This window comes from Linepithema humile, chromosome 6, assembly GCF_040581485.1.
Source record: "Linepithema humile isolate Giens D197 chromosome 6, Lhum_UNIL_v1.0, whole genome shotgun sequence".
Lineage (NCBI taxonomy): Eukaryota > Metazoa > Arthropoda > Insecta > Hymenoptera > Formicidae > Linepithema > Linepithema humile.
In genome coordinates, this window is record NC_090133.1 from 28,391,723 (window position 1) to 28,407,007 (window position 15,285).

General features: G+C 34.2%; 2 protein-coding genes across 3 annotated transcripts in view; one reads left to right on the forward strand and one right to left on the reverse strand.

Moving 5' to 3' along the window:
• The window catches only part of LOC105671222 (facilitated trehalose transporter Tret1-2 homolog), a 16,147-nt gene extending 8,824 nt beyond the window's left edge, over nucleotides 1–7,323 (reverse strand). Inside the window, exons 1-2 of one of the 2 annotated variants that reach the window (XM_012365190.2) lie at nucleotides 7,025–7,323; nucleotides 2,391–2,587 (exon numbers count right to left, since the gene is read on the reverse strand). In XM_012365190.2, coding sequence (XP_012220613.1) covers nucleotides 2,391–2,410 — 20 coding nt within the window. In that variant the 5' untranslated portion in view covers nucleotides 2,411–2,587; nucleotides 7,025–7,323. Of the gene's footprint in view, nucleotides 1–2,390; nucleotides 2,588–3,186; nucleotides 3,442–7,024 lie in introns of those variants that run through there. The other variant, XM_012365191.2, reaches the window with a different exon arrangement.
• Nucleotides 7,324–9,677: 2,354 nt separating this feature from the next.
• Nucleotides 9,678–11,190, forward strand: ND-SGDH (NADH dehydrogenase (ubiquinone) SGDH subunit). Its single transcript, XM_012365197.2, has 3 exons — nucleotides 9,678–9,833; nucleotides 10,368–10,579; nucleotides 10,718–11,190. Exons 1-3 carry the CDS (start codon nucleotides 9,749–9,751, stop codon nucleotides 10,967–10,969), a joined length of 549 nt encoding a protein of 182 aa, XP_012220620.1. The 5' UTR covers nucleotides 9,678–9,748; the 3' UTR covers nucleotides 10,970–11,190.
• Nucleotides 11,191–15,285: the final 4,095 nt, after the last annotated feature.

Consider the following 15,285-nt stretch of genomic DNA (forward strand, 5'->3'; position numbering starts at 1 on the left):
GTTTTTCTTTTATCGATGACCCTTGACACCGACGCGTTTACTATTAATCCCGTGCACTTGCGAATAGTAAATCGCGGTTAAATTACTGCCGGTCGAAGGATTTTTCGCGAGATCGTCCTAAAACAGCATTGCTAAAAATAGCCGCGTTATGCGATCTGGCGTAACCACTCTGGCGGCGTTTTAACCTTGGCCCTGATTCAACAAAGCGTGATATTAGCGCGACAGTAGCGGGCGGAGAAATCTTACCGATAAATCTTACCGATATATTCCGATGTTTCTCCGATCATATATTTTTTTTCCCGATAAATATTGAAGGAATCTGCGTAGAATGCGCAGAGGCACGAAAGAATAATATGTATAATAGATACTTTCGTATTCTCGAATGATTCTACGAATGTAACTGATGATAACGAATGTAACATGAGATGTCATCGACTACAATATCGTGCACGATAAAAATTTAAAACATATTATAATATCGGCGAAGGCGATAAACATTCGATGTAAAATTGCCAGCAAAAGTTCCCTCATTTTTGCATTGCGATAAAATTATCGAATTATGTCAAATCTTACAAAAAAAATTAAAGTTATTTTTTTTATTTATATCATTTTGTTGCGTGCTCTATTATTATATTTATCAATTCAACTGAATGCAATGACTCGATATGTAAAAAAAAATTTTTTTTGAAAAAAGAATAAATCGTCAATTTGAAAACTTGATGATTTTTCGTGATGTAACAAGGACGAAAATATTTCGCAGCGCAACTTCTCTTTATTTTGATTCAGGATAATCGATGTGCTGTGTAACAGGCACGCGGACTTATATCATCGAAAGTGATTTTATGTCACGAACGCTCGGCATTCTTTCAACGCGGCAAAAATATTTGCGGCAATATTTTTTTTCAAGGATAAGCGTGTAAATATTAGGATTCTCGATCCCGGGATGATTATTTCTCTTCGTCGCGATCGCTTTTTCATCGGCGTCGCCGAAAAGAGGAAAGAACGCAGAAACGCGTGGGTGTGCTTCTGACGGGAAAAAATGTCCGGGGAAATATCTCGCGTGCAGTTCCGCCGATGCGTCGTTACGACATTCGAGAGACAATTTGTCGCATGGAACTAACGTCACGTATAACTTGACGAAGTCAAAGGCTAATCGACGAGCGATCGCACGATCAAGTATCCGAGCCCTCCTTTCGAACGCGACCTCAAAAACTTGTTGCCGCGATAATTGGAAAGCATTATCTCTCGAATACTTCAATATTTGTACGCAGTTCGGCCGTTGGATCTCTATCGCTATCCGGAATTGTCTAAAGTTATCAGTATTCGCGATCCAAGATTATTCCTACTTTGAAATTTAAGGAAGTCATCGCTGCATCAACAATGATGTCATCAGAGTAAAGATAGATAACTGCAAATTATCTTATTGTTTGCATATCGTATTTCTGATAACGTGCAGTAATTTTCGTCGAGACAAAAGCTCTTTCAACAGTTTTCTAGTAATAGTAAAATACTCGTAACATATCCGTGAATTGTTTCAGGATGCGGTTACAAAGAGCGTGCCGGAATCGAACTACAATTAGAGGCGTCGTATCTTCATCAGATCGAGATACTTCAGCTTCACGTCGGCGAAACTGGTTCCTTGGGTAAGTAAGTCTTTCTATTTTAAGTAGCCGCGGGGCGTGAAGTTGTTCGTCTACGTTTTTAAGACATCTATCTGTGTGAAATCTTCAGGCAATTATAATATTGTCAGAAAAATGTACCTGCATTCTATTGTATTCTGAGATGGGAATTTAAATGGATTTACGACGAGAAAAGAGAAAATTTTCACACAAAATTTCACAAAGCTTTTGAAGAACCGCGTAGAAAGAAAAAACTTATGTTGCAAATATGTTAAGGTTTATCTGTTGAAAAGTACAAAAAAAAAGGATAAGCAAACTGCCAGATCCTTCGACTTTCCCTCCAATCGACTAGCTGAGCAGGTAAAAGACCTCTCAATAAAAAGACAAAAGAAACTCTGGCCTAAAAGGCTTTTGTTATCGTGAAAATGGATTATAGTTATTTGTTTATTGGAACCATTTTTTAGATAATTCAAACGAAAATATTTTCTTATCCATTGTACCGAAATTCGAAGAACTTTCTCATATTTATTGTCAGATAAAATTCTTGCCTAAACAATAAATAACGGTCTTTAAAACAGGAAGTACGTGTTGTTCAAATCTCCTCGAACATGCCTATGTTAATCACAAAATAACCGAAAACGTGACTCTCGATTCATATGTTAGACGTATACGAAAAATAGCTTTGCTTTTTTTTTCACCGCTTGTTGTAGTCGTAACTTTTTGTGTACTACTTCGTTGACACGATCACCGGTAGATTTATCGATTACTCACCTTAATGAATAAGGATCCATTGTGTATCTCTAGCCTCTCGCTCGGATTACTTTATCGATGACAAGCGTGTGCGTTTCCTCGGTTTCTTCTTGATTGATGTTTGTCTTCCTCTAAGAGTCTGTATCTGTTTCGCTTTCGAATAGGCTTTCGTCAACTTTGCCGGACGTTTCCTTGACCATTTATCGACATTTTATAGTCTGAAATACATCATTCGAATTATTAGAAGTATAACATAATGTTTTAATATTTAAAAAATTCGTCTTTCTAATTATTAGTGATTTTAACATCCGTCCGTTGAACATTGATTAATTGCAAAATATGAATTACGTTCCTAAGCAACGGCCCGCTCCGCATGTTAGCATCGTCTCACGACAATCTTATGGCATTTTAAACAGAGCTGTCTAATATCACGGTCAAAGCGGTGCGGCAATTTTGTGGTTGGCGCAGAATAGTAACTTTCTCTGTCGGACACAAAACCGATTTTTCTCCTTGCACCGTTGGGCGTCGGAATCGAAACGGCATGACACGTGTTTCCACTTAATTTTCTGACGAAACTTTTCTTACGCTTTATTTTCTCTCATTTCTTTTCTTGATTATCTTGAACTATTAATATAAATAAATTAAATACCAAAAAAGGAGCTAACGCGGCTTCTTTTGTATCGATTTGATAAAATTTTAAAAGCCTTTAAAATAAAGTAAAATAATCAAGAAAGTAACAGTTTCGTATAATTGCCATTAGCCGATCGTTTTCTCACGGTCGCTACAAGACTTTATTATTAGTCGCGAGGGAACTTACATCGAATGCAAGATCGATCGCGTGAGTGCCCATTTCAGTGACTTCTGCGCTCTTGCGTAGACTACTATCAATGTTTCTCCGGCTAACGATCACCAGAAGGTGGTTCCAGAAGAATTGAGCCCGTCGTCGTCGCAATCGGCGATTTCATCTAAATTACTCGCATGCGCGCGGCTCACCCGACTTTCATCCCACGTGATTCCTCCCAACGATTCCGAAGGCCAATAAATCGAGAAATCATTACCAATCGAGCTCATACGTGGAGAATCCGGCAGTACGAAGAATAAAATCTTACCTTAAAAAAGGCATGTTATTTACTTTTGAAACCTCTTTTCGTTGTCATCGCGATGGTTATCGATCGGTTTGTCTATCGAGAAAGTTCGCATTGACACTTTTATTTATTATCAATCGGTTATTATAGAGATGATTGCGTTTGACAGTTTGTATTTATTTTGATAGCTTTATTTTGACAGCTGTTTGACAAGTTTAAAGTGTTTAAACAGATACAAAAGAAAAGAACAGAAAAAAGGCGCGCGTGTAATGCGCGCGTGTATGCTTAGTTGTTCCAAAAAACAGAACAAAATTGTAAAAGAAACGGTTGAGTAATCAGCTTCTTCGATGTAATGAAAACAAAAATTATCGCCGGTCTCTGCGTCGCGAATTTTTTTCTCCTTTTATATCAACACGCGTATTTTCTTTTTTAATTACAGAGATAATTAAAGATAAATAGAATTTATTAAAAAGCAAATTGCGAATAAAAACTCATTACTCGTTAATTGATGACGCTGATTAAATCAGATTTATATTCGGCATTGAATCATTTTCAGTCGGAACTTTTTGCGTTGAATTGCGTAAACGATTGCTGTTCGTGACAAGTTTTAGCATAAGAAAAACAAAAATCATCTCCGGTCTTTGTTGAGAATTTTTTCCTGCTACTGCACGAAAGAGGAAAGAATTGGTCGACGGTCGTGACTAATTTATGCACGTTGTAACGTAACGCCTTGGTACCATAATTGTCGCGGAGAGCGATTCATCTTGTTACGAACGACAGTTTATTAAAAACCCGAGGAAATTCTACGAATTCTCGGGATAAGTGTTGATGCACACTAATGTGCAACTTTCCTCCGCGATTCAAGAACCCTTCTAATATTGTGAACGCGCGTGAAAGCCATGACTCTTCTAAAGTATCTCACGCGAAACGTGATACACAAAGAATGGAGAAATTTTTAGGAAAATCGTCAGCGAAATGTTATTAGAAAAAATTGTTTAATTAATTTTTTTAATCTATAAATTTCTACACGTAAATACACCTCGTATCTATTATTCCAATTTCATTTTTTATATTTTAATTTAAATTATTTTTTTTTAATCTTGTTTGATACAAATGAACGATATTTAATTTTCTATTGTCGATTTCGAAATTGCATGGTCAATGTTCGTATGTTTAATCACAAATTAAATAGCATTAACTTGAGCGTGGATATATCACATATTTTAAGATTACATCAGTTACGTACTTAAGATTGCATATCAGTAGTTCGAAATTATACAAGTCTTTTAGATTACAGTCTTATCGATAATCACAAGATTTAGAAGAGAAAAGTTGAACCGTGATTAGTGAGAGACGAATCAGTAGGGAGACGAATTAAGCAAGCGAGCAACTTACTCTTTCGTAAAGTTTATAACTCTTCTATAACAAAAGATAACAGAAACGATAAGTTGCTGCTTGCCTCTTTACTTTTGTATAAACTCAACATAAGCAATGTTGGTGTAATCGATCTCACAAGTTATCCTACAAAGTTCTTATAGCGTCATTGAGAAGGAGAGAGAAGAAGGGAGGGAGGGAGACGGGTTGATCGTTACTCCACAGAGTAAAGGTTGCAAAAATTGTATTGCGATAAAAATGTATTTGCACAAGTGTCGACAATAAGATGTAAACGCTGCAAATCTCAAAATTAATGCGGCATGATTGAAATGTAAGAATTGTAATAGAACTTGCGTCAATATAATTACGATCAATATTCTAATACTACGATACGACAAAATGATAGTAAAAATAAAGCTTAGGATAATAGTTTTCTTTATCCCTGAAAGCTTTTTTTACGTTATCAAAATTCGAAGAGTTTTCGATATATCTCTCTCTCTGTTTAAACACAAACACTTAAACTTCGCATAAAATTCTTAACGTTAGTTCCATTTCTTCTGATATTGAATAAAAATATCTTAGCACTTTGTCGAACCTTGTAAATCTTTGTGCATTAATCACTGATGCTCATTGCACCTGTTCCAAGCGTTTGTATCGAAGGTCAAACTTCTTTTTGTGGCTCGATAAACTGCACTAGTCTGATAACATTCCTGTTTCTTCCAAATATACTTCCGCCGAAGATGTGTTCGAAGCATCTATCAATCTATCACATTGCTACGTTGTTGGACAATATTTATATACTTATCATGAATATTTTAACTTATTAAGAAAATATCACAAGAATTTGCAAGATAAGATAAGATTGATCGATTATGTGTAACAGGAAATTTGAACACATTATATTTTATTATCTATAAAAGAGTTTCACTCAAAAAAATATTTCGCTGATGTAGTTAGATTTCTAAATATTGCAACAAGAATGTATCGCTATTTTTCGTATCTGTAAAAACATTGTTTGTCACATATAGAATTTATAGCAGTAATGTTCTAGCAATAGCTTCTGAAAAATTTAGGTACCATTGCTAAATTGTTATTCATTGCATAATCTAACACGTGATTGATCTTATATAGATAGGCGCTTTAGAAAAACTTTCTTTTTAAAGTTCACAAACAATACAGATATATATTCTGTTTCTGTCATCTAAACTGATTAAGTAATTACATATGCAATATCACAACAGTTGCTAATCATTTATCTGTTTTAGTTAATTTTTTACACCTAGAAAATTTTAGCTATTATTGCAAGATCATTTTTTTGAGTGTTTTTAAATATGGTGCAGTTTAGTATATTGCTATCTTGACACAAGATTTGATTGTATGTCACTTTTATTCTCTTTCACAGCCTATTAACACTCGAACATTTCTCTAACTAGCTTCTTTTTAATTCGACGCGTATTTTACGAGTATTATTACAGAGCACATAAAGTGTCCGGTAACAATTTAGAGTGAAAAATGAATTTTTAGATATAGAATCCGCGAATTCAGGAACCAATTTAATAATACACACTCTAGTGATATAATCCTACTGTTTACAAGCCCTTCGAAAGATCGATCGAGTCGGAGCAGATCAATGCCCCGACGCTTTTCAGGAAGGACGGATAGTAAATAAAGTCACAACTGTGCGCTCTATTAAAGTCTGTTCTGTTTCGTTGCACCTGGCACTATTCGTTTCTTGTCTTTTTTTTTCCAAAATTTGAATGCAATTCTTTTCTCTAAATACAGGAAATATTAAGAAGTATTACCAAAATGTATTCCCAAGAAAAAATGGTGTAATATGATGTAAATATGTATATATAATTAGTTATGAAAAGATCTAATAACATATGTAATTTTATATGATCATATAAAATTCAGATCTTTTCATAACTAACTGTATATATTTACATTTGACCAATTATACCATTTTTTCTCGGATTGACCGAATGATAACAGTAGAATAAAATCTATTGTCGTCCAAAAGCGTAAATAAAGCCCCTTTCTTTTTCTCTCCGTTGGATAACGATAAATAGTAAATAAATTTCAAAATTAAAATTAAAAAAGTACGAAATGCTTTTAGCATTCAAAATACGTGAGATTCCTTGAGCCGAGTGATTTTCGTCGAGTTACAATATGAATTTAAACCGATCTAGCACTCACCTGTTCGAATTGTAACGAGAATCGCTCCACCGCCGACCGAACGTTTACGAAAGGCAAAGAAACGGAAAAAAGAGAAAGATACTGGACGGGAACAATCGGAAGACCCGGATCAGGAACTCCGCTCTCGCTTCCTCGATGCCTTGGTCTCGGAAAAAGGAACACGATTAACGCGACGCGACGCGACGCGACGCGAGTTGTACGATCGGATCGATTGGTGAAGCGATCCTCACTCTCCGCTCGCCGCTGTAGTCTGTAGACGACTGAACTGAGCCTGAAAACCTCGTCGCCTCGTTTCTTTACGTACGTTCTCGGCCGCCGTCTCCGTGTGCGTTACGCACAGTTACCACTTTGTGAGTGTAGTCGATCTAAGGGTTGGTACGGCCTTCGTCAACCAATCCAATCCCGATCCTGCCCCTCTTCGGCTCTTAGAATATAAAGTTCGTCGATTTAGGACAAAGACATCTTTAAGAAAGAGGATCTATGTGCATTAGAAAGTCTACAAGTAGAAAATCGAGATGATTTTTGTTTGTTTAAAATTTATTTATTTATATATTTAATTATATAATTAAAGATAAAAATGTTATTGAGATGAGCATAATTTATGTTTTCATTCCTTTCTCATATCTATGTAAATTTATCTTCCTTTTTTTTTACGCGCCATGAAGAATTGAGAAAGAAACACGGGAGCGGCTCGTGATCTGCTAATCCTCACTTGCTGAGAGCTGACTCGTAGTTGATAAGTAAAAAATAAATAAATAAAAAAGTTTAATTGTTGATTGATTATGTTAATAAATTTGCGGGATGTCGCAAAATATCCTCAATCTTAATTTCGATGTTTCTTCAGGCCAAACTTCAAGTTGAAATCTAGCAAAATAGCAACTTTGTGTAATATATAAATATCTTTGTGTTTTAATCTTAAATTAAAATCTTGGAAAAGGATTATATAAAACCGTTTGAATTTAAATTTCTTAATTTTTTTACAGCAATTTATCAAAATCATTCATCATTAATCAATTTAATTTAAAGATAAAAAAATGAAAGCGTGGGATTAGAAGTTAGAAGACTTTATTAACAAATTATGAAATTCACAATATGATTAAATAATCTCACAGATTTCGAGTTTTTCTAAGTTATGAGTGAAAAAGGAATACATTTCCTAAAAATATATATATGTCACATTACGTCGTTATTATTATCGATTCATAATAAATTGAGTGAGTCATGTTTGATGCGTGTCATTTTATGTTATCATCTACGCAATTATTATTTTCATCTAATGTTATCAACGAAAGAAAGTAAAGTTTACGCGTATACAACACGCGTGTTGTATGGAATTCCGTCCGTGAATCAGCTTCACACAAGCGGACGGATATCACGGTTGTCGACTCCGGGTTTCGAGATTCTTTGTGCTAGGATAAATAGAGAGAACGATGTAACATCTTAACGATATGTAACACATATTGAGCAAACTGTAAAATTTAACGTATAAGCTTTATTCATAAAGAAATACTTCTGCGCATCACGTTTGTAAATTTTTTTTTTTTTTTTATATTGAGACATTTTCACGATTTTTATTTTTTTTAAAACGAGACATTTCACACTTTGATCGCAATCGCCGATCTCAGAATTACGCAACTTAGAGCCACCGCACAAGTTTCTCCGTAACACTTTACGTTACGTTAAGTATTGATCATGAATCTAAACCCGTATATAAATTTGAACTTCAGTCAACGCACAAAGAAAATCGTAACGCGTGACGTTTTTGCTACGTTACGTAGCAGAAGTTTGTGGGCCTTAAGCATATTATGTTTAAAACATTAACACAAAAAAAGATATCAATCTCCAGAGGGACGAATAATTTCTTATTTTTTTATATACAAGCACTGCGTGTATCGCGGTTTTGCATAATTATTTATACAAAACCATCTCTTTGTCATACAAAAAAACCGCTTGGGAAAGGAATAGATAAGGATCGGTACGACCTAGAATTTTCTCGAATCTGTCACGAGGATTACCGGGTGTATATAATTTACAATCGTTTCTCAGGTTCAATTGCTCAATTAACCCGATTTAACTGATGCTACTCATATCGCTGTCTATTACGAATTACGTTAATATGAACATGCATAGAAACGCTTGCAACAAAACAATTTCCGACTCAATAAACGCTAACGATGCTTTATCATCCATCCAAAGTTTGAGAAAAAATTTTTTTCTTAAAATTGGTCACACGAATTTTGGGATATGTAATACATTATCACGAATAATGACAATTGCCTGTAAAAGTAAATAATTATTAAAATAATGCATTTTGTCAATAATGTTTCTTTTTAAATATCTCATAATTTTATGATTTAAATGAATTTATAAAATATATTTACTAAATATAAATGTACTACATAAATTTGTATATTTTTTTGAAAAAAATATAAAATATTAAATTTTAAAATATATAAAATTATGTATAATACTTTTCTTTATTTAACACAGCTGATATTAATTAATAATATGTACTTTTGTACATTTATAATTAAATTATTAAAAATTCTATGTGTCGATATTTTATCTAATCATAATATTAAGATACTGCAATGCCATCTAATCGTGTGTTAATGCAACTTGTTGTACAATCTGCTTTTTCTCTGGTCGGTAAGTAGATGCGTTACATTTCAACTTGATTTCCTTATTTCACACATCGCGTTTGTCTGCTAGTATCGGAGCAAAATGGCGGTGTGGAGCAACATTTTGCGTACTGCAGGCCGAAAATTACTGCAGAACGGTGGTTTTAGCACGGGACTATTAAAAAACGGTGATTATCTATGCACTTACGTATAATAAGATTATCAGACAAATGGTTCTTATAGTTTTTCGATATTACTATTCCTAGAACGGACAGTGTTTTGTTACGCAACAGCCACAGTGTTTTGGAACATAATTTTGTGCCGTAAAAAATAGAATAAAATACATCGGCAAATACGATTGTAGAATAATTAACGAAATAGTCAAAATTTTTGTCTATGCATTATTAATTTGGATAGCTATTTTTTCTCTAACCTATTCGAAAATGTTCAACAACATATTTATACATATTAATATCTTAATATTGAATATTAACAATGAATTTATTTACTTATGTTATTTATTGCAAACGACTCTACTTGATTACTAACGCAGATGTTATATTTGCACTATAAGTTTATTAATGAAATTGTGGTTTATATCAACAACTGATTCAGATTTTTTCTGACATAACTTCTTTGTTTTCTTCGGAACCATTATTAATGTATTCTTCCTAGCAACAATACGGATCTCAGAATTTTCTAAGATGTTTCCATTATTTTAGGACAAGTAAGATGTATGTCAGGAGATCGTGTTATGAACATACAGCCGACCCGCTTTCAATGGCACAAAACAAAGGATTATTTCCATTTTTATTTTCTACTGGGTGTTATTCCTGTCGGCATTGGAATCACCCTAGTCAATGTGTTCATCGGTCCTGCAACACTCGAAGAAATCCCTGAGGGCTATGTACCAAAAGAATGGGAGTATCATCAAGTAAGATATTTAAACTGATATTTTTCATGAGAAATATTTTTGTACAGACATTTATTTAATAATTGATACTAGATATATATCAGTTATTTGTAAAAGTGCGAATTTTTTTAAGAGAAATGCCTCTTGTGTATGTTTCAGCATCCCATTAAGAGATTCCTGGCACGTTACTTCTTCCCCTCACCACAGCAGGAATATGAAAAGTATCTGCATCATATATATCATGAGAATGAAGTTAGGAAAGTCAGAATGCTGGAGCAGAGAGTGAATGCCGCGATGGGCGAACATCGCGATTACAGAAGTAGTCCTTACTTTAGAGAAATCTACGGCGCCAAGTATCTGCATAAATACAGAAAATCTATGGACAAAAAGGCCGAGTTGGGCGATGAATAAAATCAATCATTTTGCTTATAACGATTGTTTTTCATTGAAACGTATTGAAGGAGCTGCAGAAGCTACTCGATCAGGTATAGATATGTAGATCACATATTCTAAGATACCATTCATTCATATTGCAGAGTATAAACCTTGCAATGTTAAATCTCTGCCATTAGGTATATTGCAATGTACAGTTACTATATAGTACACAAAATAAAGTGTTGATCTAAAACTTCCTTGAAGGAAAATATAATGACGCGAAATATGTGTTTTCCCTGCAACATGCACATTGTTAGACTTATCCCAACAGTTTTTAACCAATTTATTAATTTTATTATTTGCCACTTGTAATATTTGGCCATGTATAATCATTGCAATCTAATTTATTAATATCCATGACTTTTTGGTGAATCTTTGATGCTAAGCTAATAAGATTTGCTCAACGCGTATTGATCAGAATATATATATATATATATATATATATATATATATATATTAGATAGATATATAACTGATCAATGACTGATATACAAGGTGATTCAAAACAACCTGATGTCCTTGCCATATTTTTGAGCGAATTCTGATTTTTCCTTTTACAAAATTTTGTCCGAAACTTGGTTTTCGAGTTATAATTGAAAATAGTTGGTTATTGACGAGTCTGATACAACGGGCAGGCAGGGACGAGCAATGTGTCCTGAGACGATAATAAACACTTGACAGTCTCATTATACGTTGTGCGTCCCTGCCTGCCCATTGTACCGAACTCATAAGTTGCTACCTATTTTTAATTATAACTCGAAAACTAAGCTTCGGACAAAATTTTGTAAAAGGAAAAATCGTCTTAGAATTTACTCAAGAATTTGACATTTCAAGAACAGTAGATTGTTTTGAATCACCCTGTATATGCAACTCTATGTGTTTATATAATTTTGAATAATTTTGATCGATCGCAACCATGTCAATTAGCATTTTGAGTGTCTAATTTTAGATGTTTATACTTTTTTCTGCAAATTTATCATAAAGTGATACAATTCGAAATATAATCTTGTTTATTGATTTTTGTGCAATGCTGCTTTCTGCGAAAAAAACAATGTTTATGTTACACCTGCTTTTTTAAAAAACAAAAGTAGGAGTCTATTTTCGTGTAAAAATATTACATATTTTGCATATATTTATATAATATATTATTTTATAATTTCAATGTATTGCATAATTTTATCAGAATATTAAAATCAATAAGAGCGTAAAGAGCCACAATGCTAGTTCTTTGTGCGAAGGTTAAGATATATTCGTTAAAATTGTTTACATCAAATCATTGATTTGATGTAAATATATATATATTGATATATCAATATATCAATATATATATTGATTTTAATTGATTTTTGTAATCAGTTGAGCCTTATATATTATTAATTTTTATCAGAATAATTTAAATGTTTGTCTCTAAAAAAGTATTATGCATCAAACATCGTTAAATTTGCAGATTGTACAAAAATTGATTTTTTTTCTTTATATATAATTTGATTATTTGTCACCCGCAATGTTTACTTAACATTTTATTTAACATGCATGAATAAAATGTTAAATAAACACTACATCGGAGTCACTTCTTAAGGAGCATCTGTGCGAATATATAGAAAACATGCTAATTACTTACTATAATGGCGCGGTTTCTGGGACGGCAATTTATGGTTAACCGCGATTATTAATGATTTCTTTTGGGATCCAGTACGTAGCAAGAACAATGATCAAACCGCATATCGATATTTGTTTCAATCGAAATCAGGATGTGATTCCGGTGTTAATTTATTTCGAAATCAATGCCATTGGCGCGTGAAAGTAGTTTCCGTATTCATTCGCGGCGATCGGTGAAAGAGATATTTTTGATTTCAAGAGTAGAGCCAGCGAAATTAAATTGTCTTTCATCCCTGCCTTTGCCCGAAATATAAATGAAGCTTTTCGACATATCAGAAAGGCAAGAACGCGACATTGAATAAAATGCGCCGTCAGAAATGCGTTCCGACGATTATCCCGATAACAGTTTCTTCCGATCATTTTCGTGGCAAGCTTGTATCGATTAATCGACGAACCTTGGCCACAGAGTCGGGAGGGTCAACGACTTTTTCAACGTGACTGTGTTGCAACTGATTTTTTCCCTCTTTTTCTCTCTCTCTCTCTATCCTGACTGCTGTCATGTCAGTTGTCTCATATATGGGACATTTCCGCTTCCTTTTATTCCCTGCAACATTTTTACGACATCGTCCTGCATCGCACAACCTTGTCGTAAATCCCTCTCGGCTTTAACAGGCACGATCGTAACATATCGTGTAACAACACGTTGCGTCAATACGATTATGCATGTGTAACGCGCTCTTCTGTAACGGGATGCAAATCGCATTGCAAGTGTCCCATTTCAGAATTATGCGCTTATAAATTAGAATCTTATCTGTTATATCAAAAACATTTTCGCGACAGCATAACGCCAAAGGCGAATGTAAGATTCGTCACAAAAATGCCGAATCTCCGTTGATTCAAAAGCGATTGTAATCAAAATTATTTTTGGCAAATAAAATTAGCATCCGCGTCAAATCTTTCTGTCATATAATAAGTAAACTATTTTGCTATGAAACGTGTTATGTCGGCAAATTTTTCTCCACGTATGAATAATTAATCAATTTTTCTTTAATTGATTGAATTCAATTGAGATTTCAAGCAAATCTTATACGAGAAGTATTTTAATTTAATATCTTATAATAGCAGTATAAATTAATATCTAAACGATTGGAAGTTATAAACAGTGAAAAATTGAAGAAAATAACTTTTAACTGCATTATTAATGTTAATAAATCATGTCACTGTCATTATATATTATCATAGATATTGCGGAAAGCGATAAGAAAAAAGACATTTGATACTTCTTCGTTCTTTTTTGTAAAAAAAAATGCGTCGTACTTCTTACGATCCTTCGTGATTATTCTGTCGGCGCGTTAACGTCACGATCGTCGATAACGTAACGCATAGCGGCAATGGTCATTGTCAAGGCCGTCTTACGAACCTTGCATAATGCATATCCCGTATACATCGTATACAATGCTCGAGCTCGCTCGTACCGCCGTCGAACGTACAAACAGCAACGAAATCGGCGCAAATTCAGTCATATCGTCGTTCGCCTGCATTTCGTTACGAAAATCCGCGCTGAAATCTTTAAATCTTCATAATAAGTCATACAACACTCAATTAGGCTGACATTTGAATAATTTATTATTCGTGTATAATTTGTCGCGCTGCCGAGTGTAACGCCGTGACACTGTTTCATACGCTTTTCCGCTTTCGTTTGATGCGGATTATTATCATTTTTAATTAATTACCTTACTTTAAGAATGAATCGAGTAATGTATCACTCATTCATGACTTTTACGACGCGATGTGCTTATGTTTTAATTGCCATCCGATTCAAATAAGATACATATATTAACTGAAGTTTTTTGACCCAGCGATACTCTCGGCGTGCAAATCTTCTTTAAATCTTCTCAACTCAAACTCTGTCGCGTAATTTATTACCTGTGTAGTTTACCTACGTCGATCGCGACATCGTGACGCTGTTTTGTACGTATTTCGTTTGACGTAAAACAGATAGTTTGTTAATTAACGCGTAATCCGGAAATAATGCGAATGATGAATGATGCATCATTCATTCATCGTGACTCGTGCGTCATGTTCGTTTATTTGAATAACTTTGACTATCAATCCGAATGTAACTAGCATCGTGCAAATTCAACATTGTCGATACTTTCGTCACCGCAAATCGTTGTATGTCGAAGTCTGCTCAATCGTTTTTGCGATTAAGCCGCGACGCCGTTACGACGATGTTGCGTGAGAAATTGTTGTTTTTCTCGTTTTAACGCTTTGATTCGTTTGACTTTGACGGTTCTGTCAAAGCGGGAATAATACACGTGCCGTACGCGGATGATTAAAAAAATTGCATTCTTAAAAAAAAAACAAACCCATTATGCAAATTGCATACTGATGCGTTTCGTGATATAACGCTCGCACTTTCCAATTCTTCAGTCTTCAACGCGCGATCTTTCCGCCTCATCTTTTCTAACAAATCGGCGTTCAACTAAGTTTAATGACTCTACTAGATGTTCGACTGGATTAAGCCCGGCGAAAGTTTTCGCAGCGCAAAGTTTGGTTGCACAGCCGCACTTTTCAATTCTCGCAATTCGTCGTCACATTTGCGAAGTGATTGATTGATTTTGTCGTTTGAAAGTTAGTTGAGATTTAACGACACAAAGAGAAGCAAACATAAATCCAACGTCAAATAAAAA

Bases quoted from the DNA above. Each gene is read 5' to 3' on its own strand.
- ND-SGDH (XM_012365197.2), top strand. From the start codon at position 9,749: ATGGCGGTGTGGAGCAACATTTTGCGTACTGCAGGCCGAAAATTACTG. The intron at 9,834-10,367 runs GTGATTATCTAT...CCATTATTTTAG, and splicing joins CACGGGACTATTAAAAAACG to GACAAGTAAGATGTATGTCA. The intron at 10,580-10,717 runs GTAAGATATTTA...TGTATGTTTCAG, and splicing joins AAGAATGGGAGTATCATCAA to CATCCCATTAAGAGATTCCT.